A 24,524-nucleotide genomic window follows, 5' to 3' on the forward strand; every position below is an offset into this window, starting at 1 on the left:
TCAAGGTATCAGCCTTAAGAGCCACCGGCCGAGGGCAGCTAATGATGTGGTGACCTATACGGAAGCAGGGGGAGGACAACATGACAGTGGATGATGGATTTCTGGCTTTCTTGTTGACCTTTTAGTGCAAAAGCACAGAGATGATGTCAGGAAGAACTGATGGAGCCATCTGGCAAAGGGCTCAGACTCACCACTTACAAGCTGTGTGACTACTTAACCTCTCTGAGCTTTCTGCATGTGAAAAGGGGAGAATAATTCCTCATTCTTGGTTTAAATGAGAGATGCCTGTCAGGTGCTTTGCTCAGCACCTGGCCCAGAGTCAGGGCTCCATTGGCATACATGATGGGGTTCTGATGTCAGAATCTATTGAGTGTGTCCCCCCCCCCCCAAGAGTGCTAATGCATTTTTTTCTTTAGGGCTGCTGTTCAATAAGAAGCTCTATGCTATCCTAACAATTAATTAATCATCCTCCCCACCTCTTTTTAATGTAAATATTTTTATTATTTAGATACATTGTCTCTTTTTTTTTAAATTACGGTAACATTTGTCTTTTTTAAAGATTTTTTATTGGGGAAGGGGAACAGGACTTTATTGGGGAACAGTGTGTACTTCCAGGACTTTTTCCAAGTCAAGTTGTTCTTTCAATCTTAATTGTGGAGGGCGCAGCTCAGTTCCAAGTCCAGTTGCTGTTGTTAGTTGCAGGGGGTGGAGCCCACCATTCCTTGCAGGAGTCGAGGAATCGAACTGGCAACCTTGTGGTTGAGATCCCACTGGCCCATGTGGTAATTGAACTGTCAGCCTTCAGCATTAGGAGCATGGAGCTCCAACCACCTGAGCCACTGGGCTGGCCCTAGATACATTGTCTCTTATTTAAGAAAATTTTCCATACCCCAGAAAGTGCCCAAGTTATGTTTTGTTTTTTGACTTAAACACGATTTTTTTAGAGCAGTTTTAGGTTTACAGCAAAATTGAGAGGAAGATACAGAGATTTCCCACATGCACCTGCGTTCACTGCATCTATGAGTTTATTTTGTTCTTTAGATTCCACATATAAGCAAAATCACATTGCATATTTCTTTCTCTGTCTAATATGAGGCCTGACAATTAAGTTTGCGAACTCATTTTAGAACAAGTACTACATACCTCATTGCTGAATATTTTACTACGGTCACCTTCAAAGCACTCCCCTTGGGAAGCTATGCACCGACGCCATTGCCTAGTCCACTCTTCAAAGCAATTTTGGAACTCTTTTTCTGGAATGTCCGTCAGAGCTGTCATCGTATTACCCTTGATGTCCTGAATGTCATCAAAATGACATTCTTCTTCTTTCAATATTTCCTTTATCTTCGGGTAAAGAAAGAAGTCATTGGGGGCCAGATCAGGTGAGTGGGGAGGGTATTCTAATACAATTATTTGTTTACTGGCTAAAAACTCCCTCACAGACAGTGCTGTGTGAGTTTGTATATTGTCATGATGCAAGAGCTATGAATTGTTGGCAACAAATTCAGGTCGTCTAACTTTTTCACGCAGCCTTTTCAGCACTTCCAAATAGTAAACTTGATTAACTGTTTGTTCAGTTGGTACGAATTCATAATGAATCGTCCCTCTGATATCAAAAAAGGTTAGCAACACTGTAGCAACAAGTTCGCGAACTTAATTGTCAGACCTTGTATACTCCACTTAGCACAGCACTCTCCAGGTCCATTCATGCCACTGCAGATGGCAAGAACCCATTCTCTTCCATGCCGAGCAATATTCCATTATATATATGTACTACCTCTTCTTTATCCATTCATTCATTGATGGACACCCGGGCTGCCTCCATATCTAGGCCATTGTAAACAATGCTGCAATGAACATATGGATGCACATGTCCCCTCAAAGTAGTGTTTGGATTTCTTTGGGTAAATACACAGAAATGGGATTACTGGGTCCTTCATTGTCTCTTCTTACAGCCTTTGTTTTAGTCTATTTTGTCTGGTGTAAGTATTGCTACCTCAGCTTTTTGTTTATCTTTGTTTCCATTTTCATGAAAAAACTTTTTCCATCCCTTTACTTTCTGTATGTATGTGTCTTTCATTTGAAGTATGTCTCTTGTGTGCAGCATATGTAAGGGTTTTGTTTTCTTATCCATTCAGCCCTTCTATGTCTCTTGACTGAAGTGTTTAATTCATTTACATGCTGGGGTAGGTCCCCAAAAAGCCAGGACACTCCGAGGCCTGCTGCCACCTGCCACCTCCCTTAAGGTTCAGCTGCTGATAGAGCCTTGTGCAGTATGCAATTTGGGTGAGACAGGGTCTCAGGGAGTCACTAGAGTGGAAAGAGTTGTAGTCAGCAGGTTAATGTAAATTCTGGTTTGGTGCCAGTGCTGAGACTGGAGCTACTCAACAAAAGTCTCAGAGCACACCGAGGCCAGTTGCTGCCTGCTGCAGGTCTGCCAGACTCTGATAGTTTTCCAGGAAAGTGTGCAATGCAGGCAGGGCTGGTTGCACACAGAGAAAGTAGGAGTTGGGTGGAGCGTGGTCCCAGTGAGTCAACAGGGTGGAGCAGTGGAGCTCAAAAGACCAATCAGATTCAGATTTGGCTGTGATGGGGGCGGGCTCAACACAGTAAAGATGGCGCCCACCTACCAGCTGCATGGGAGAAGGACCTCATATAGGGAAAGTGCGGATTGTTCTTCCTTCCTCCCCCCGAAAGCCACACACCTCAGTCTGTTACCCCGTCTGTCTCCGACGCCTCCCAGGCCACCATCCTCCCTCTGCTAGAACCCAAGGTGAGTGCATGCGAGCAAGTGAGAGTGTGCGCAAGCTGTTTAAGAGGATGTCTGGGTTTCCCGCAGCCTTCTTTCCCACCCAGATGGTTGGAATCCCCACTGCTTTTCACAGTGAGATGGGGGGGCTCCTCTTCCCGGCATCAGTACTCCAGGCTGGGGAGGCTGGTGTGTGGGGCTGAGGTCCCTTGCTCTTCCAGAGGGAATATCCATGGCTGAGCTATCCCTCCTGGTTCTCAACATGGAGGTTTGGGACCAATTCTGCATCTCTGTGCCTTCTACCAGTTTCAATGTGGCTTCCGCTTTACATTTTTAGTCGTAGGACCTCTGTTTAGCTAGACTTCAGATGGTTCTCCAGATTGATTGTCATATAATTTAGTTGTAATTTTAATGTGCTTATAGTAGGACACAGACACAATGTTTATCTAAATCTCTTAATGACTCCCCACCTCTTCATTATATAATTGTAACAGGTTTTTATTTTCCCCATTTCTCTAATGCTATAAATTTTAGAACTGAAAATTTCCCAGTGGGTGCAGCTATAAAGGAGTAATTTCTCTGACAGCAACACCCAGGCTTAGTTCAGGGAAATGGTCCTTGAGATGCAATCTGTGGGTATTATTAGCACCCATTTCAGCTCAAACTGTCTGATCCCCTCGGAAAAGAGATGTTAGCTATTTTGTTCTGGAGGCATCAAATCTGTACTTTCCAGATCTTATGATGAAGACAGTGCTGTGCGGCATTGAAAGTCTAGTAGTAAGTCATGTATGATGTCACTCCATGGTGCAGTCACTCACAGGCACTGTTGGGAACTGTTGTCACACTTGATGTTTTGGGTGACAGCCACAAGACTGTCCTCAGGCCTGACTTGTGGGTTTCAGCAGGAGCCCTAGATCAAGGCCCAGCATAGACTCCCTTAGGAAACAACTTGGGAGTGAAGGACCAAGAGTTAAAGATCTTAGAATAAAGCCACAATTGCCCTTCATAGGAGATGCTCTTGGCAGTTTGTGTCTCTGTCAGTGGAACCCTAGGCATGCCTCTCCTGTGTGTGTGTGTGTATACACATGACTGTCAACATGGGACATTGGATGAGGAGGGATGGGAAGGAACAGGCTTTTATTTCCACCCAGTTGGCTTTCTAAAGCTTTTCTGGGGAGGGGAGGGAAAGCAGGAATGTAACTGCAAAGGGGCCTGAATTATTGCTGGGTGTGCCAGGCATCTGTGGGAGTATCTGTACCTGCCAGGCGTGACCAGGTGAGGGGTGGCTGGCTGCAGACAGCACCAGCCCAGCATGTCAAGGTAGGGGGTGAGAAGGGTGGCCCTGAAGGCTGACCTGCTGCTCATTTCCTCACACACAACTGTTCATTCTCTGGACACTGTGGCTGGTATTGTTCTACTCAGACCACATCCTCACCCTCACTGAGTTTACAGTCTAAGGAGGAAAATAAACATTTAAGAAGGAAACAACTTACTCAATTATGGACAGTGATAAGTGCTCTGCAGGAAATGGAGTTCTGTGATAAAGAATAACAAAGAGCAGTTATTTTGGGTGGTTGGAGAAGGCCTCTTTGAAGTGACATTAGAGTAAAAGACCTAGAGGACAAGAAGAAACAATTCAGGAGTAGGTTGGGGTCAGGGGGAACGGCATGAAAAGAAATAAATTGACACCTACAGCCTAGTAGATGCTCAGAAAAACCAGTGAATGAGGATGGAGCATGAAAAGAGTTAGGAATTCATACGAGGTGCAAAGGTAAGTGTTCAAGGGATCTAAGCAGGGGAACAAGACTCAATTTATGTTTAAAAAGAACACTACGGCTGCTATGTTGGAGAATGGGATTTGAAGAGGCTAGAAACACAGTTTGCGATTTCCAGTGTGGAGTATTCTGTGCTTTCCTCTTTTATAGTTTATCTCACACTGTGCTATATAAGTTGTGGGATGGCCCCCTCATCCCACCCGCAACAGCCTCGCCATTGCTCAGGGGCAAGTAAGTGTTTGTTATTATCCTTCTGCGGCCCTGCGTGCACAAAGACTCAATCATTGTTTGCTAATGAGATCAACTACAATGCACCTTCCAAGAAAGGGGTGCAGGTCTTTAGGTTTGGGGTGTACATATACTGTCCCCGAAATCCTCTTCTTTTAAGGAGATTGTTAGGAAGGAAAAACTTTTCCTTCACCCTCTTAGGTTCAGTGATTGGGGCCTGTGAATTTGATGGACATTAGGCAGATTAACAGGAGAAAAGACACACAAGTTTTAAAAATATTTACGTGCAGGGAGTCCATAAAAAAGCAGTGAAACTCAAAGAAGCAGTTAGACTTGGGACTTCTTAACAAAGGAAAGAGGGCTTCAAGGGAGGATAAATTGTGAGGAAGTGACTAGGAAATACATGGGAGAAACTAATGACTAATGGAGCATAAGGGCTATCTTAGTAAGGTTTATTTCTATAGATTCATCTGGGTGCTGGGATCTTCATCTTTGGTGATAGCAGTCACTCTCTGCTTCCTGGTACAGGAGCGGGGGACACCTTCACTAAGCGAAATTTATGTCCTGCTTTTAGGCAGACAAGGGGAGGGCAGAAAACTCCTGTGTCTGTTGATTCTCAATTGCCTTCAGTTCCAATTCTTATCCAAATAATCCTTATGTCAAGGTGGCATATTTTGGGGTAGCATATCCTGATCTCCTTCAAGTCCATTTGGACAAAGAAGCTCTTTATTTTAAAATAATCACTTATGTTAGTTAATAGTCATACCCATTCTATTTCTGGGCCAGAGAATCTGAATCAGAGATGGATGGCTTGGTGAAGAGATACAGAACAGAGAAAGATTAATAAAAGCTGCCCCATCACTGATGGGTGTGTCACACCCTCAGGCAAACTTGACATATAATCTCAGTTCTGTGGGAGCTTGAGCAAAGGGCTGTGTATTGTTCAGCTTTTCCTCCCCGGGGCTTGAGTAGAGAAGTCACTACATGTTTGTGGAATTAAATTGAATATAAACAGATGTCCTGGAAAAGGGTGAGCCGCGACTGTAGCTGCTTTTCAGAATGCAGAGCCCACCAAGATGGGAAATGGGATTTCATAACCGGCAGTGGGTGCTAGAGGCAAGATGGGGCTTTGCAGAAAGAGGCTGGAGAAAAGGCCTTGGGTGACATTTCGATCTCCTGGGTGACGTTTCTATATCTGAAGCGGATGGAAAAATGAACAACACACAGTATCTTGCCTAAGTGTAATGTCAGGCAACTATATGCAGACTGCTAAGTTGTGATGTTTTCACATTATGGTATGCTTAGTAGCAGGTGATAAATACTGTGATATACTATGCCTGACAATTAAGTTCGCGAACTCATCCTAGAAAAAGTGCTACATACCTCATGCTGAATATCACTATGGTCACCTTCAAAGTACTCCCCTTGGGAAGCTATGTTCTGACACTGGTGCCTAGTCCACCCTTCAAAGCAATTTTGGAACTCTTTCTGGAATGTCCATCAGAGCTGTCGTCATATTACCTTTGATGTCCTGAATGTCATCAAAATGTCTTCCTTTCAATATATCCTTATCTTCGGGTAAAGAAAGACGTCATTGGGGGTCAGATCAGGTGAGTAGGGAGGGTGTTCCAATACAGTTATTTGTTTACTGGCTAAAAACTCCCTCACAGACAGTGCCATGTGACCTGGTGCACTGTTATGATGCAAGAGCTAAAAATTGTTGGCAAAAAGTTCTGGTTGTTTTCATTTAACTTTTTCACGCAGCCTCTTCAGCACTTCCAAATAATAAACTTGGTTAACTGTTTGTCCAGTTGGTACAAATTCATAATGAATAATCCCTCTGATTTCAAAAAAAATTAGCAACATCATTTTGATTCTTGATTTGGACTGACAGAAGTTTTTCGGTTGTGGAAAATTGGCTGACTTCCATTATGCACTTTGACGCTTTGTTTCAGGGTCGTACTGGTACACCCATGTTTCATCACCAGTGATAACGTGGCCCAAAACATCATCTTGCCTCTTCAAAAGGTCTTGGCAAACTTTGACTCTCCTTTACTTTTGTTCATCAGTGAGCTCCTTTGGGGCCATTTTTGCACACACCTTTCTCATGCCAAGATTGTCAGTTAAGATTTTCCTGTTTCTTTATTGATGCTTACTTGGTCTGCTATGCTTCTCACAGTCAGCTGACAATTTTCATGCACAATTTGATGAATTTTTGCAATATTCTTGTCAGTTCTGCTCGTTTCTGGCCGCCCTGACCTCTCTTCATCAGTGATGCATTCTCTCCCCTCAGAAAAATGTTTAATCCATTTGTACACTGCATTTTCTTCACGGCATTATCCCCGTAAACTTGGACTAACATGTCCCTGATTTCACTTCCACTCTTGCCAAGTTTCACAAGAAATTTAATATTTGTTCATTGCTCTAATTCAAGCTCAGACATTTTTGTGACGGCACACAAAAGCACGCAACAATAATGAACGCCACTCAGCAAGACACCGCCACATGTCGACATGAACACAGCTGTGAGATGCTGATATACCGAGGTTATGAAACCTTACCGAGCTGTTTGTACAGTGCTGCCAATGGAAGCACACAGTGGCAAGTTCGCGAACTTAATTGTCAGAGTTTGTACTTGAGGCATGTGGTAGGTGGGCAGAACTCAGAGGGGAACAGAATCACTAGAGCCTTGGAAAAACACTGGAAGGAGAAAGAGCTACGATGGGAGGAGACATTTATTACCTGTGTTCAAATATGTGGAAGGAATGTGTAATTGTCAACTGTTGCAGGTAAACAAAAGTAATTTAGAATTAAATTATATATTTGGAAGAACTTTTCACTTATGAGGGTTTAGTTCGATTACCAAGGAATGAAAACGGTGGCCTCTTCTGATTGGGAATGTATGGTATGCATTCTATGTGCCAGGCACTGTGCTGGGTGCTCCGTATTCATTCCATTTAATCGTTGCAACTCTCTGGGGAAGGTGTTTTTCTGCCCATTTTATTAATGTGGAGTTTGAGGCTCAGACGATGCTTTGGTTTGCCCGGTGCTGTCCCGTGGGTAGGTGTCTGGCTTCAAGGCCTGCTCTTCCCCACATACCATACTCCCAGATCGGTGAGCTTAACAAAAAGGCCCAACAACGATCTCTGGGAGAGTTATTCTTCTTATTTTTGTTGAGTTTACTCTGAAGTCTTGGACTCAGTGGCATATCTTTGTCTAAGGCCTGGGGAAGCCTCTTGGGTCAGGGGCATGCATCTTGGTCGAGGGGATATTCCTGTGCTTTCCCTATAACCACAGTCTTGTTGCATGTCAATTAAAGATACATGAGTATAAATGAGAACCACTCCCCACCCCCGACTGATGGGGCAGTGTTTACCAGGTCATGCAATCAAGTTCTGCGGATGTGTTCTCTCTTGCCTTAATTTTCTAGTTTACCGTAACCAAGAGAAAGATATACCCAGGTCATCACAGGACCAAGTGTAGGAAACACTACTGGTGGGAACCAAGGCTGCTGCCTTGTGCACTTTCAAAGAGTTTCATTTTAAATCAGTTGTCAACATTTTAAAATTAGGAAGTGTCATGTACAAATCCAAATTTCCGTCTCCTATTGAAAAAGTTGTACCACTCTCTGTTGCCTTGTATCTGGCCCCCTTCATGCCTTATCTTGCTTGCTGGCCCCCATAGATGTCTGAGCTTGCAACCCCTAGGCTAGAGCAAAGCTAAGAAAGCCAAATGCCCAGTTCAGTGTAGGCACCAGAACAACCATAGTGATCACTGAGAGGGAAGGACTTCTGGCTTCCACTGGGAGAGCTTTCAAATGACCCTTTCCCGGCACCACCCCAGGCTGATTGAATCAGAATCTATAAGGGGGATATTGTTTGAAAAGTTCCCAAGGTGGTTCTAATCTGCAACAATTTAGGAAGCTCTGCTTAGGATTTGCCCGTAATTAGCAGCCAGCCTTCGGTCTCTTTCAGAGAAATGGGTTGATGAAGTCTTGTACACAAAATTGCTGTTTTCATAGGTCTCCAGGCACCTCTTGGGCAGCTCCATTCATTGACCTCATCCTGATGTACTCACATGTAACTGGGCCCTTACAATGGTTACATCAACACTTTCAGAGCTAAGATGTGTTTTCACAGAATTCTGGAGAAAGAGAATAGACGAGAAAGGAATAAAGTATTTCAAAGTTTTCCTTATAAATGCTCAAACATCAATACCATCTTATGGCAAATATTAAGATTCTTAGGAAACAGGTAATGACATTTAGAAGCTACTTGCTCTCACGTGCACATGTGCTTCAGAAATAAAACATAATAATAACACAAAAAAAATAAAACAAATTTGACAGGTTTCTATGAAGTCTTTTTCATTCCCGAGGAGAAATTTCATTAGCAAGCACGGGGAGAGCTTGGTCTCTGCGGGTATCTGATGACTGCTGTGGGCAAAGCTACAGTTATAGTTCATTCCAATCCCCACAGCGGGGCTCTGGGAAAAGGCCATGTCCATCACTGATGTCTTTATCCAGGGCTACCCTGGCTAAGAGTGCAAATGGCAGAAAATGACATTTGCATCTGGGCAAAAGCATCGTATTTGTTTGTAGCTATGGCTCCTCAGGGTCTCTCCTCATTGGTCAGGCATGAAGCGTTTGTGTCAGCACAGGGTGAAGTCTTTGCTCTTACATCAACCAAAAGTCCCTCAAGGGCCTCTGCAGTCTGTCTGGGAGATCTCCGAAGGGGCATCAAGGTTGATCTCAGTCCAAAATTTAAGATCTCAGTCATAAGACAGAGTCCCATTTCACATTTAGAAAGTCAGAGCTTGCACTTGGAGACTCAACCTACATTTCTGCAGCTTTCAATGGAAAAGGACTTGATTTTTCAGGGAGTAATGGGGTTCTTTGATTATTAGGGACTATCTTTCACAATATTTAGAAATTATTTTAGAATTCAAGTTTTATTTTTCTCTTTTCCTTTGAAATCTTTGTATTCTTATTTACATTGTTTTGCCATTTTGTCAACTTTATCATTTTTAAAAAGGTGAGAAAAAGAGAGCTTTTCTCTTTCGTTTGCTCTTTTTTCTCACCTTTTTAAAAATGATAAAGTTGATAACATGGCAGAACAATGTAAATAAGAAAACAAAGTTTTCAAAGGATCTGGGTCCAATTCTTTCTGACCCACCTGGGGACCTGGATCCAGTTACTTAAATAATCAGTTTTATCACCTACAGAATTGGAACACAATATCTGCTCAAGGTAGGTGTAAGTAAGTCTTTCATCAGGTTTAATTATTTATTATTATTTTGGGGGCTTATCTCTGCATGTTAGGCACCCTTGGAAAGCCCCTTGTTCATGACCTTTTCAATGAGGGGACAATGGAGATCCCTGTTGAGCTGTGACTTGATTTCATCCATCCATACTGTGTTAGCTATCAAGCTATTCATGTTTTAAGAGGGAAGGGTATTGGAATCCTGAAAAGTCTTGGCCTTGGAGATCTTTTAGGACAAAGTGTGCTCCCTGACAGCTCACTAGATGATGCAAAGATCCCCTAAGTGGTATTCCTCAACTGACACATATAGCAGGGGGTAATGTCCATCAGGTTATATCAGAATCACTGGGGGCAACTTTTTCCAATGACATGAGCTAGACAGACTGCCCTTCTCCACAGAAATTCTGGTACCCAGATTTTGGGGTTGGGGTATAAACACATGTAGTTTAGTGAACAAAAACTTCCAGTTGATTCTGATACTTCCACCTCAAGCTGGGAACCCCTTTCTCTAAAGGTAAATCAAAGGGTCTCTATCTGGCCTTGCCTCGGATGCGCAGTGTGCCAGAGACAGCCTGTTTGGAAAATGTCGTCTGATGAATAGAGATTGAAGAGAGAAGAGTAGCATTCCCATGTGATGCCTGGGGACAGTAGCCCTGAAGAAACCTCAGCTTGGCCAGTCCCTTGCCAAGAAGAATTTGCCTTTCTCTGTTCCAACAATTCTACCCTTTAAAGCCTAGTTCATATCATGACCTACCTTTGTGACTGCCCCAGCTTAAAGAGCTTGCCTTCGCTGCACTTTTAATTCACTCATTGTCTGGATGATTTATTTGACAATTCAATTAGCAATTGATGGTCTAGCTTCTGTTTCAGTTGAATGCAATTTGTCTTATATTGCTATTTAATTTTTCACTTATCTCAGTCTAGTGAAAATAGCACTGACCTGAATTTTAGTTCTGGCTTTACTTCTAACTGTATACCCGAGGCAACGTATTTAACCTTTCTATGTATCAGAGCCCCAGCTATAAGACTCCACATTTCTTTTTCTTACCTCACCACTCAAGCTTAGGTTCTTGCACAATTCTTGTTCATTTATTTCTTTTTGACAGAGTCATTGTGGTAGACAGTTTCTAAGTTGGTTCCCAGAGATCCTTGTATCCTGATATTCACACCCTTATGAAAACCCCTGCATGTGGGTGGGATCCAGTGAATAGAATGTGCCAAAACAATGGGATGTCACATCCGTGATTAGGTTAGAAGAGATAGTGACTTCTGTTTTGCTACCATTCTCTCAGGCCCATCTCGCATGCTTGCTCTGATAGAGAGGGCCACCTGGAAGGATTGAGGGCAGCCTCTGGTCAAGAGCCAGCAGGTAACTGAGGCTTTAGTCCAAAGCCTGTGAGGAACTGAATCTTGCCAAGAACCACTGAGTTATCTTGAAAGTGGACCCTGCCTCAGTTGAACCTTGAGATGACTGAAGCCCTCGTCAACACCTTGTGATTGCAGCCTTGGGACACACTTTGATCGTAGACTCCTGACAGACTCTGAAGCAGAGGATCTAGCTAAACCATGTCTGGATTCCTGACCCACAGAAATGGTGAGATAATACATATGTGTTGTTTTAAGCCATTAAACTTTGGGGTAATTTGTTATGCAGCAATAGAGAACTAATACTTTCTATGAGATGGTTTGGTGGACATGGTAGTCTGTCTGCCTGAATTGGTCAGATTGAGCTAAATTATGCTGTAGAAACAAATGTCCCCCAAAGCTCAGTGGCTTACATCCACAAAAGTGTATTTCTCACTCACACTGTATGTCCATTGAAGGCTGGTTGTAGGCATGCTCAACGTTTTCTTTCCTCCAAACCCTCTATAACCCAGGCCAACAGAGCTACCTCTATCTGCAACATTGCCAATCATCATGGAAGAGGAAAAACAGCACTGACTTTTAAAGCTTTCCCATGGAAACAACACATCATACTTTTGCTTATATTTCATTGGTGAAAGTGAGTCACATGGCCACTTAGTTGTTGAACAGGGCCCTCCTGTCAAATCAAGTGTGATCCTCCTCTAGGGAGTGGCACTGAATATTTGTGAATAGTAACACAGTATGATCATACAGTGGGTCACGGGTAATGGTCTCCACAGACTGCCATGATGTACAGAAAAGAGAAGGAATAGCTCACATCCTTAGATGAATGGGTGTAGTGGCCCCAGAGCCTGTCTAAAAGAGGAGAGTACAATTGAATAGCTATCTTTCCTAGAGAAGGGTGAAAATTAAGGGGCTATGGGGCGCTGAGAAAAGTTGAGGGTTTTTTGTTTGTTTTTCAGCATTCTCAAAATGTCCATTGTTACTACCCTGAGGTCCCCCTAAAACAGTGACTCCCTATGACAAATGAAGCTTTAAGGCATGTACCCTGGCACCCCTCTTCAGATTGGATTGCCTTTCCTAAGCTCATAAAGCTTCTTCTGTATATAAATATAAGGGAGGCCTTGTCTATAATCCTGTTCATAAAGTTAAACTGGGTTTCCAAACAACTGTCTTCCAGCCGTCAGTTAATAGGAGAGGAAAACTTGACACACGACCTTCGGCAAGCCTGCCATTCTGTAGGTTTCAGTCTCCTCAAAGTCCCACTGTAATCTCACCTTCCTGAGTAATAAGCACAGTCTCTGTGGACTTCCTGTAAATGTTGGCGGAGCTTAAGAAATGGTTGCTAGCCCATCCATCTCAGAGGCCTTGCCAGACTGGCTTTAGAGAGATAGTTTGATGGGAAGTGCAAAGATTTGAATGTCAGTACATCTAGCGTACAGAGCAGGAGAAGTTGGGCCTGACTTAGCTGATAAGCCAAACCAACATGATGGATGTGTCATTAAAACCAGAACCAGATTAAACTTTGGCTGATGCACAATAGAGATATGTTAGGGCCCCAGATCCCCTAAAAAGTTAAAGGAGAGACTCACTGAGGATGCTTCTTCCTATAAAACATACATTTGCCCTCAGGCCCTGCCTCTTTGGATCAGGCCGGATGGTATTCTGTTTCTCCTGAGGTGAGAGTTTATGTCAAAAGAACTAGACTTCACTTTGATGAGTTCTGAAGGAGGCATAGAACAGCCCCAAAACTGTGGTTTTAAAAGTGACCTTAGATGTCAATTAAGCCAAACATCTGCCCAGCAAGAGTCACTTCTTTACATCTATAGTCTGGATATTGGTGATTAGGGACAGGTTTTAAACTTCCCAAGGTTTCTTAGGATGTGGTCCTGTCCCAGTTTTCTTCCCATATTGTACTGTATAGAGAGTGTGAGAGAAAAGGAGTGACGTACAAATCTGTAACAGGAATGTGGAGACAATACCCTTCTTTCTAGTGATACAAGTTTTGCATTTGGGAAAAAATTTCCACTTTACAACTGAAATGCCGTTAATTATCAGAGGAAATGTTGAGAGAGGTCATAGTCTGTACCTCAGAAATCCTATTTCTGAAACTGACTACCTGTGAAACAGTTGTACCCTCTGGCACATTTCTCCCTCATATAAGTGTTTCTAGATGGTAAATTGGCGGTGCTTTTAAACGGTCTAATGAATCTATCCTTAATAAATTATATACTTTATGGAAAAGTCATCTAGTTAGTGTGTAAATGTTATCTTTATTTCATAACAACTAACTTTCCCTTCCTTGTCTGTGTATCAGGCACCAAACTGAATACTGGGAATAGAAAGGTGATTAGATATAGTCTCTGCCCTCAAAGATCTCCTGGTTTAGCAAGTGAGCTATGATTACATCATATGACAATATGATATAACACATGTTAGGTGTTTTACTAAGCATATGTATAGAGTTTTATGAAAACAAAAACGTGGTGTGATGGAGCAGCGGCTGAGGAAAGCTTTAGATGGGATGTGTCCTGAAGCATGAGCTTTTTATATGTTCAAGGTGGGGTTTTTAAGGAAGGTCATAGACAAAGGCAGAGGAATAAACATGCAGAATGCATGTGGTAGTCATTAATACATTCTAGGTACACGGTAGCACTGCCATTTTTAATCCTTTTTATTTTGGAACCATGTGACTAATTCAGGCTAATGAGTGGGAAGCAAAAGTGAATTATCACTTTTGGGCCAAAGCTATTAACACCTTGTTCAACACTTTCCAGAGCTCTCTTTTTTTTTTTTTTCTCTCTCTCTCTCTCTCTAGAACACAAGCAGCAACATGGCTGTTCAGTCAGTCTGGGTCTCTGAGTGACCATGATAAACACAACATTCTATCAACCCTGATGCACATGTGAGTGAGATATCTGTTTTTTTCAAGTTAGTGAGATTTTGAGGTTGTTTGTTATGGCTGCATAACCTAGTCTGTTCTTCTAATTCAGTGCAAAATTAAGAGATAAGTATGGTATACTGGCAAAATAAAATACAGGATATCGTACAGGACTGGTTGGAAGTAGAGGAAAATGAGATTGGAAATATGGGTCAGGACCAAACTGAGAAACTTTGACATCGTGCTGAGACACTAACTTGAAACTATAGGCAAGGAGCAGCCATTGAAGGATTCAAATTGCTCTCTATTAAGTCGTATTGTTCATCTTTTGGAGCATCCTAGTCTGCTGCTTTCGTGTGAATCCTATAAGTTCAGGAGATCTGGATCCAGAAAAGTCATAGGGGAAGATGAGCTGTTAATAGATGTGGCATAGGGAGTGTGGCGTAGGAGCGCGTCACTCCTGCTGCTGCACTGCAGGTATGCTGGCCAAAGAAAACCAGAGAAAGGTTCTTTGTACAGGGCAAGTGTCTCTTCATCAGTGACACCTCCCTATATCTGACAGGCTACTTTTCTTAGGCTAAACTTTACAGGTCAAAAAGCTTGCTTTTTGTGTTAGCATTTGAAAAACTCAATCCTCTCTGTTCGCCTATGCTCCCACTTCCTGTTCATTGGCACTACCTACTGCTGCTCTGTGCTTTCTTTCTCAACTCTACAGTTTCCTGTTGCACAGCTCTACCTCTCACATTCTCCAGGTACCTTACTCTCTAGCAACCCAGGCCCGTCACTGTTTTCCAAGAAGCCCCTGCCTCTGTGACTTCACTTATATTGCCCACAGGCACCCAATGCCCCAGAGTGGGATGTTTGTTACCGCTGAGATTCTACCCCCTTTCTAAGACCCAACAGCTCATACGCCACTTTTCTTTTCATGAAGCTTCTACTCTAGAGGGAGTTAATCTATGTCTTCTCTGGGTTTCCTTTTCTCTATTAGGGCCCTCACCTCACTGAGTTGTCGCATTGTAGGTATTTGCGGGCATGACCAGGTGCAAAGTTCACCAGCAAGAACAGTGTCTCGATGATCTCAGTGGTCCTCATGGCACTTAGCGTGCGGGGAAATATTGGGCATTCAGACTTTTTACATTTCAAAGCTTGAAATTGAAGGCCTTTTAATTGAAAGCTTAAAACCATTAAGAGAAAGCATTGTTTAATTTCCCTGCTTTACTCCTTCAAAGGCTGTCTGTAAAGCACATGTTCTTTTTCTTAATTATTTTTTCCAGCCACAGTTGACATTCCATATTATTTTATATTAGTTGGTACAGCAGAGTGGTTAGATATTTATATAATTTATACAGTGATTCCCCCCGATTAGTCTCCTACCCACTTGGCACTATACATCGTTCTTTAAGCACATATTCTTGCTTTCATCTCCAGTGCTTCCCCCCACTTGAGCAGTGTCCTTTACTGAACAGATTATTTTCTTCCAGACAGTTACAAAGATATTTAGTCAGAACAGACTGAACACCAGCTCCTTTGGAAGGCTATGGATTGAAAGCTGGTAAACAGAAAATGACTGTCAATGGAAATGAATCTCTCTTCTGGAGGCAGGGAGAGTGGAGAGCAAACCATAGAGAACTGAAAAGTGTACCCCTTAAGAGATTACAAATGTATACCAAAGAAAACTGAGTGCAGTTTAACTTGGAGGAATACACAGTGAACACAAGAGAAGCACTCTTAAATACAAATATTTAAGAAGTTAGTGAAACTGAGAAAGTTTTGCTATTGCACAAGACTTGGCTGGGGGTGGGCATGGAGAGGAGGCTAATAGATAACAAAGTAATCTGACAGTTGAGCAATATGATAACCCAAAAGGCCAGTGCCAATCTGGGCCATAGAGAAAAAGAAATTATTCAAAATTTGAAGGAGGGAGAGAGAGGGCGGTACTGGAGCTTGAAAAAAACATCATTTTAGCGTCTGAGGGGAGGGTCTTCCCATTATTCACATCTTAGGGCTCTAGAGTTATCATTTAGTAACATTGATCAGTTCCTATAGTTTAAAGGATTTTAGACCAAAGCAGGGTAGACTGTTCTCTTGCCAAGTTGCAAATCAATTAATGGGTTATTTTTATAGTGGAAGTTTCAGAACTCAAGAGATAGACATCAATAAGAAGAGGTTTTCCCAACGTTTTACATTTTCTTCTCAGATAGTGGTATATTACAAGTTGATCTTATGGGCACTAGTTTCTCAGGTATCTGATGATGATATTTCTCTCCTTGAGCTATTCCAAAGAGCAGAACTGAAGGCCTACTCTATCTTACGAGGAATGGTTAGACACGTTTGTCCACAGTAAATCTCCTGGTCACTCTTTTTCTTTTGCAAGGAGACCTGCCTTCCTTTTCTATACCTGATATGAGAAGTAGTGATTAAATCAAATTATAACTTTTCTTCACTTGTTTGGGGGCATAAAGGTGAGTTTTTCTTTCTAAGGGAGTCATTACAAAGTAGCAAGAAGATATAAATTCTCCTGAGAGAGTATGACGTAAAGACTGCAGAACATTTTATGCTTTTGTGTCCTCCCTTGTTATAACTTAAATAAGTTGTCTTTGGGAAGAAAATGGCCGAAGTCTTACTGTACCGTGCTTCCTAACGACAGTTTCTCAAGTCATTCTGTTCAAAGGTGAACAAAGTGTTGTGATGTGTAAATAACCGAATGCACCTTGCTTGCTTCACAGGATGTCCAAGGGTCCCTTTACCAGCCTCAACTAAAAATGGTGTCCTGCGTACAGGAAGATGGTAGCAGCCACCCAATATCAGCAGGACTTGAATTTTTGAGTCATTTGTCCAACAGAAGTGGCACAAAGGGAAAGTTATTACTTGTGTCAGGGTAGAACACAATTTGAGAGAGAGTATTGCATTAGGAATACTCTATCTTTGCAGAAGGATGGGCTAAAATCTTACTTGGGGCTGTTTTTCTTCTGAAGCTTAGAATGTTTTTGAGATCACCGGAAATGATTTTTGCAATGAGTGCCAATATGTCTCTGTCAGGTTTAAACAGTAAAATGATGTGCTGCCACCAAAGTTTTGTTGTATAAAATCAAAAGGTATGTGTGAAACGCAGAGCTGGAGGAGGTGTTAGATACATTTTCAAGTTGGATTTACGCCAAGGGAAAATATTTTGATGCTGTTAATATGTATACTATTCATTAGAAGAGATATTACTTCTTGAATTGCTTCCCCCTGTGCATTTGAGTAACAATTAAGTACTTGATAAATGAAATACCCAGACACATATTATGTATTAACTATCCCAATGACTCACTTCATCTACTAAGCAATAAATCTGTGGAGAATAAATTGGTGGATACTTTGGATTAGGTGGTCAAAGACATTTAAATGGAGATTTAAATGACAAGAGGCAGTCAGCCATTTGGAGATGCAGGAAGACCTTTCCAGGTAAGTGCAAAGACCTCAAAATGAGAATGAGCGTGGCTTGTTAGAGAACCAAAAAAAAAAAAAAAAAAAAAAAAAAAAAGGCCAGTGAAGATGGAGTGGAGAGGCCTGGGGTAGAGTGTAGGACATGAGATTGAAGAGAGACACAAATCATGCCATACTTTGTAAATCAGGACAAGGAATTTAGATTCAGTACTTAGTAAGATGCAAAGCCCTTAGTGTATTTTAAGGGGAAAAATACTCTGGCTGCTGATGAGTTATGGATTAGAGGGCGGCAAGAGAAGAAAGGATGGGGGTTGGGAGTGGGCAGGACGTAGGTTGGGGCAGCTGTCCAGCACTGGGGTGGTAGTAAAGGGCATGGAGAAGAGAGGGTGGATTTAGGAGCAGTTTGAGAGAAAGCGTGTGGTGAAGGAAGCCACGTAGGCAGGTAGGTACGATGAGCCGCTAAGTGGGAAAACATCACCCCTTCTACAGGAACTTTCATTTGCACTCAGGCTATAAGTACCCCAACTGTAAAAAATAAACAGTGTCTTCACAAGTCACTGAGGACCTGGCTCACCACTGACTTCTGATCTCTGGAGGTATTTCCATAAACAGGAAGTTACATTTTTTCACCTCCTTTAGTATCTTCCTTGGGTATCAGAGGTGGGTGGTGGGTTGGAGGAGGGCTTATGAAGGTACCGCACACAACCACTTACCTGCGCTGTCTCAAAGTTCAATGGGAGAGGTAGGGAGGCTTAGTGCTTGTGGTACTAAGAGCCAGGGGTTTTATACACCCAATCTTTAATTCCATCCTCCTGATAACTTTGTGAGGTACATCTTTTTAATTCCAGTTTTACAAAAGAAAAAGGTGAGGCTCAGAGAGGTTCTTTATTTTGCTCAAAGTCACACAGCTTCTAAGTGAGGGAGCCAAGACTGGAACCAGAGTCTAGCTCTCTGCACTCTCCACACCATCCCTGAATCCGGGTCAGTCTCTTTTCCCTTTTCTCATTATTACCACACAGTTTCCATTGAAGAACCCATCGTGAGGAAGGCTACAATTTCTCTTTCTTTTATATACTGTATTCGTCTCTCCTATGCCTAGTAAGGTGCTCAGGGAACATGCCTACCTGGAGGCAACACTCCCTTCTTCCTGCCACGTGTGGGGCTGGGATGCGAGTCCAGGCAAGGCTGCTAGGTGATGGGGAGGGACTCTTCTGCTTGTGCCTTGCCTAGAAGGCGTTTTCCATTTCCTGACCCGCTCCCGTTCTCCGTTCCTCACCTCTTGCCCCTCGACTTCAGCTCACGCCCCTTGGGGAGCGTTCCTTGCCGAGGGGCTGACAGCAATTGGGGGTGCAGGGTCTCCGGTCTCGGCGCTCTTGCCCATCTGCGCGCAGAGCCTCGTTCCCGGGCTCCTGGAGCCCGGCGGGCATTGACGTCAAGCGGCGGCGGATCGCTGCCTACAGACGGTTGACCTGGACCCTCCTCCACACCCCGCTCCTCCTTTGCTCCCCACCCTTCCCTGCACTCGGGCTCGGGCTCGGTATAAAAGGCGGGAGCGCGGGGTGCCCCAGCAGCGCCCAGTCTCAGCACCATGGAGAGCCCTCGCTTTCGGCTGCTGCCCCTTCTGGGAGCCGCCCTGCTGGTGCTGCTACCTCTGCTGGGCGCCGGTGCCCAGGAGGACGCCGAGCTCCAGCCCAGAGCCCTGGACATCTACTCGGCCGTGGAGGACGCCTCCCACGAGAAGGAGCTGGTTAGTATGCCCCACGCCCCCGACTCACTTGGGCTGCCTGGCGGTCCCTTCCTTTGTATGCGTCCCTCCTTTCTTCCCTCCTTCCCACCCCCATTCTCAGAGTCAGGGCGCGGGGAGATGAGCGCAAAGTCCGGGCTCCCGCTGTCATCCGAAGGCCCCCTCGAGCCCACAGGCTCCCGGCAATCTGTAGAGCGAATCTGTCGTCCCCGCTCTTCCGAGCGACAGGAGCCTCAGCGGCTCCGGGACCTGCTGTCACTACCTGGGACAGCGCTCCCTAAGTTTCCGCTGCTCCAGCATCCTTCCTGTCTGCGGAGTCCCAGCGCGGAGTGTGTGTGGTTCTGGGGCTCATAACTAGGGCTGGAAGTGAGCACCTGGGCTGGGCTCGCAGCCAAGGCGGCAACTTCGGGCTCCCGGGCGGTGTGTTGCAGATCGAAGCGCTGCAGGAAGTCCTGAAGAAGCTCAAGAGTAAACGTATTCCCATCTACGAGAAGAAGTATGGACAAGTCCCCATGGTAAGGCTTTGGCCTCGCCCCCTCCCCGTGTTTTTCCAAGAGGAAATATACCACCTTGAATCTTGTTTACGCCTTCTCCCTGCGGGAGTGGCTAAATAATTCGGGTAATTGGTTTGCAGATTCTCTGGGCTCCCCTTTGTTTCCACGGTCACTCCTTGCCCGTGGTCTCTAAGGGCAAAAGATAGACGGGCCATTTTGGAGGCTCAAACACTTGTGCCAGGAACCAGAGCTCGGGTCTGTGTGGAAGGGAGCCTTTCCTGAAGATGAGCTTTTGGCACCTCCGGAAGAATGCTGAGGGGGAAGGGCCTTAAATTTATTCAGTTCTCGTTCCTCCAGTTTTCCTCCTGCCTGCCGAAGCACTGTTAGTTTTTTCAGTTCTAGGGTCAAAATTCTTGACCAGGGCTTGTCCCCTTCCTTGGAGAAAACACACACACACACACACACACACACACACACACACACACACTTAAATCTTTCTTCTTGGGGTGAGGAGGCAAAAGTGAGGAGCAAGGGTTTTGAGAAATGACAGATCTACTGTTTATTTCTTAGAAAAAATGGTGTGGTTGATTTTTTTCTTTTAGATGAGCCATTAAAAGAGTCAGGAAATGTAATCTACCACCTGCTAAAGGTGAAAGAATGTAGGAGGGGCTCAATCATTCACATTTCTTTTAACGTTCTCTCACTGAAATTATAAGCACAAGACTCTGCGTTTCAGGCCTGACTACACGTAGCCCTCTGGTGACGATGGTAGGGTCCACCCAGCTTTCCCACGAGGCAGAACTTGTGCTGGTGGGGAGAGGTACCTGTTGGGAGCTGGGTCTGCGCATGCCGGACGGCCACGCATTGTGTTGTGTTGTTCGCAGTGTGACGCTGGGGAGCAGTGCGCAGTGCGAAAAGGAGCTAGAATCGGGAAGCTGTGCGACTGTCCCCGAGGCACCTCCTGCAATTCCTTCCTCCTGAAGTGCTTGTGAGGCGGCCACCCTCCTCCAGCCGTCCCCACGCCCCGTATTTCCCGGAGAGGACCACTTCATCCCTGGAGTTGGGCTTTAGCAACAAAATTTGCATTTCCCTCCGAGGGCGAAGGGGCTCTTTTCCTGCTGTTTTCAAATAAAAGAACACAGTAGATGTTACTTTGTGAAGGATAATGCCTTGTATGGTGTTCACACGTGTGCAAAGTATTCTTTTCTTATTTTATTTGTCTGACAAACTCTTGTGTATCTTTGTGTAAAGTCGGGGAACTTTGCTTTGAACATTGTATTTTCATGTGTGGCATGACAGAGTGAAAATTAGATCTCGTGAATGTTGGTAGATGATACCACAACCTGGAAAATAAATCACCCCAAGCATCAGCAATCGAAGCATGTACAAATGACACATAATAAAGTGTTTTTAATAATTGCTCACAGTACACTGTTGTTTCTACATAAGTAGGAATGGTGGGATTAATCATGCGGTGGTTTTCAAAGAGAAATATTTTAAAAGCAGCAGTCTTTTGGGAGAACAGCACCTTGACTCCACGGAGTGTGGTCATTAATTAGGAGTTTGCCACGCAAGCTTTTGTACACACTCTCTTTTTTTTTTTTTTATTGCAGTGGTGCCGTGTGTGTGTGTGTGTGTGTGTGTGTGTGTGTGTGTGTGTGTGTGTGTGTGAGAGATGAGATGGAGATGGTTGGAGCTGAGTTGATATGATCTCGTTTGTTAAAACCTTTAGCTAGATCCCTTAATTTTAACAGTAAGACCAATAAAAGATAAATTGTTTTTTGCTTTAGCCACATTAAAAGCAATCTGAAACATTAGGACTTTTGTTTTGGCAACCCTGTTATTAGAAAACATGCATTCATTTTTTTTAAATGCACTCTTTCGAGGTTGTTGTTTGTCCAAGAGTAATAGCTATATTAGGTGCAACCAGGGTGTGAGACTCAATTATTCCCTCTAGTAAATACACAATTTTGGAAAAATTATCTGTTCAAAGGAAAAATGGTCATTTTAGTAGAGTTTTGAGGGGAAACAAACGAAAATTGATGGGAGCAGATTCAACTCAAGAAATACAAAAAATCTTAAATGTAAAGTAGCCTTTCAATATTTCTGAATGCTTACCTGAGGTCACATTTCTGAGGGTTTAAACAAGACTAACATTTAAGACACAGCATCATGACAGGAACAGATGATTACAGCTTCCTAATGCAAACTCAAGGGGCACCTGAATAATAGTAGAATTGAAAAAGAAAGTCCTTTCTCTGATTCATGGGGAGATAAAGTATGCTGAAAGAAAATATTCTCATACATAATTGCTATTTGAGTGTTTTTATTACTATTATTAGGTTGGTGAGAAAACCCTTTAAACTACAATTATTTTTGCACCAACCTAATAGCATGGCTAATTCCCTTAATAATCTTGCAAGATAGATATGATTACCATGTTTCAGAGGAGGAAACAGAGACCAAGAGAGCTGATGGAATTTACTCAAGGCACATGATTTTAAATTATGATTGTAGCTCTAATCCCTCTGACTCCAAAGGCTTGTTTGTCTTTTAACTTCATGTCACTTTGGGCATTTGGACAGACTGTTTGTTCTCCCATATTCCCCAGAAAACTTTTCTTCTCTAATATAAATTAGCTCACTGGGGTGCCAATTTATTTTTTGGGGTCGCATTTCCATTTGAATTCCTCCATGACAGGCTTAGTTGTGATTAAAATTGTATTAATCTTTAAAAACTGCAAAGAGTTATTTAATAGTTTCATAGTCTGCTATTTTTCAGAGAGCATTTCAGTTAAAATGCTAACCTTCTTCTTGAGTCTCTTAACTGTTCCCATTCATGTCAGCCCTAAATAAATAAGATCAGAAAGTTGCTTTAATCATTTATTAGTGCACAGGCAAGACCCTCAGGGATAATACTTAGAACGGCTTCCTATTTCAGCCTGAATGTTTCTCTGGAAGCAAGAGATGCTGGAGGAATTTGTAGTCTAAAGAAAGGAACAAGAACTCTGCTCTAAACACCTTTAACTTGTTCCCCACACTCCTACCCCTTCTTTCTTGTTGGACACAACTAAAAGGTAGAGACTTAAGGGGGATTGTTGATGGGGAATCTGCAGCCTCGGTATGAAAAGGCTTTTCCCAAAAGTTTTGTCTGGAGGCCCAGGTTTTAAGTTTATTGTGTTAACAACATTCCACACTAATGATGGCAACATTTAATCTTAAGTGACATGTTGGAAGTAACTTAATCTTCTCATTTTATCAATATTAGAGCTTTTCTTCAAATAGAATGCCTTAGTGTGTTTATTAATTGAGGACAAGAATGTTAAAGATTAAGAAAATTTTAATGAGAAAAGTAGTCATCCACATATGAGGCTCAGAGACCTTTTGAGATTGGTTGAAAGATTTGGGGTCTGAGAGTTGACAAGCAACTACATCTAAAGGTCTGGGGAATACTGCGAGGCATAAGAATGAGGTACCTAGAGCAGTGGGTCTCACAAATGCCTGGAGATGACGTATGAAAGTTACCGGAGGACTCTTCTTTCCATAGTCATTACTGATATTACACTCCTCACCCTCTGCTAGAATCTGGAGGAGCACATGGTGTACCCGTAAACCTATACTCCCTCCCAATGGTATATCTGAATCTGGGTATTGACAGAGATTTTTTGTTTGACCAAATTTCAGTCAGTTTCTTGAAGCTTCTCCTAGGCCTATCTGTGTACTTGCTTGTAAAATCCAGTTTTAGCAAGAACCCAGCTAAGTCAGTTTATCAGGAACCTCCCACTCGCAACATCTGATCAGGGTCTTCATCCTCCACCGTCCTCCAGGTGATGTCTGTTCACGCTGGCCTGTCTTCCGCAAAGACCCTGTTAGGTGAGCTTACCCAGAAGCTTCACGTACCCCTCATGCTTCTTCTTAGTAATTTTCATCCCCTGAGCCCCACCCTACTCTTTCACTGTATATTTCTACTTGCCTATATTGTACTTGGAATTGAGCCCCATTCTATATTGAGGTCTTTTCCCCCCTATTGCAATAGTACTGAATAAAATCTGTTTTTATGGCTTTAACTATTATCCAGCTCTGGTTTTTCTTTGACAGTTAGTGGAGTGTGCTTACGGAAGGGGTTTTAGGATTGTGTAGTTTAAATAAGATCCTTAGGCAGTTCTGCTGAGCTTCCTACCCTAGACCCACTGCAATGCTGAGCTAGTTTTTCATATAGTCCATTAATTCCACACTTTTTTTTTTGAGTGCCTTTCATGTGCTAGGTGCTGAGAATATAATGGTAAACAAGGAATACATAATCCCTGTTCTCATAGTATGTATAGTCTGGTGATTAGAACAATTAATAAGAAACAAACAAAATACAAATTATAAGGCAAGAGAAATTCTATGATGTTCCAAGGAACTTGTGTTCCTTGAACTATTGTGAAAAGGAATTAGCAGAAAGGAAAAAGTTAAAAACGTAAACGAAAGAGGAGATAATTGATGGAGCAAGGGTCTTGTCAGGAGTGAGAGGATGGGAATTTGGAGCCAGGAAGATTAGTTTGGGGGAGGAGGAAGACGGTGGGAGGGCACATAATGTATAATGTATAATGATGT

The 24,524-nt window shown here is 43.2% G+C and overlaps 1 protein-coding gene and 1 long non-coding RNA gene across 2 annotated transcripts; both read left to right on the forward strand.

Annotated features, from left to right (window-relative positions):
- Positions 1 to 2,625: 2,625 nt before the first annotated feature.
- LOC148758483 (uncharacterized) lies at positions 2,626 to 17,772 on the forward strand. The gene is made up of 3 exons (XR_016020633.1): positions 2,626 to 2,773; positions 14,197 to 14,283; positions 16,986 to 17,772. It is a non-coding gene; the product is annotated as an uncharacterized LOC148758483 (long non-coding RNA).
- Positions 17,773 to 18,051: 279 nt separating this feature from the next.
- On the forward strand, positions 18,052 to 21,352 carry CARTPT (CART prepropeptide). Its single transcript, XM_019728230.3, has 3 exons — positions 18,052 to 19,435; positions 19,864 to 19,947; positions 20,811 to 21,352. The coding sequence occupies exons 1-3, from the start codon at positions 19,277 to 19,279 to the stop codon at positions 20,916 to 20,918; spliced, it is 351 nt and encodes a 116-aa protein (XP_019583789.1). The 5' UTR covers positions 18,052 to 19,276; the 3' UTR covers positions 20,919 to 21,352.
- The last annotated feature ends 3,172 nt before the right edge of the window (positions 21,353 to 24,524 follow it).

This window comes from Rhinolophus sinicus, chromosome 3 (genome assembly GCF_057876585.1).
Source record: "Rhinolophus sinicus isolate RSI-liver-muscle chromosome 3, RSI-T2T, whole genome shotgun sequence".
Lineage (NCBI taxonomy): Eukaryota > Metazoa > Chordata > Mammalia > Chiroptera > Rhinolophidae > Rhinolophus > Rhinolophus sinicus.

Excerpts from the sequence above, each read along its gene's own strand:
- CARTPT (XM_019728230.3), top strand. The coding sequence starts at position 19,277 with ATGGAGAGCCCTCGCTTTCGGCTGCTGCCCCTTCTGGGAGCCGCCCTG. Across the intron at positions 19,436-19,863 it reads CCTCCCACGAGAAGGAGCTG|ATCGAAGCGCTGCAGGAAGT; the intron begins GTTAGTATGCCC and ends GGTGTGTTGCAG. Across the intron at positions 19,948-20,810 it reads AGTATGGACAAGTCCCCATG|TGTGACGCTGGGGAGCAGTG; the intron begins GTAAGGCTTTGG and ends TGTTGTTCGCAG.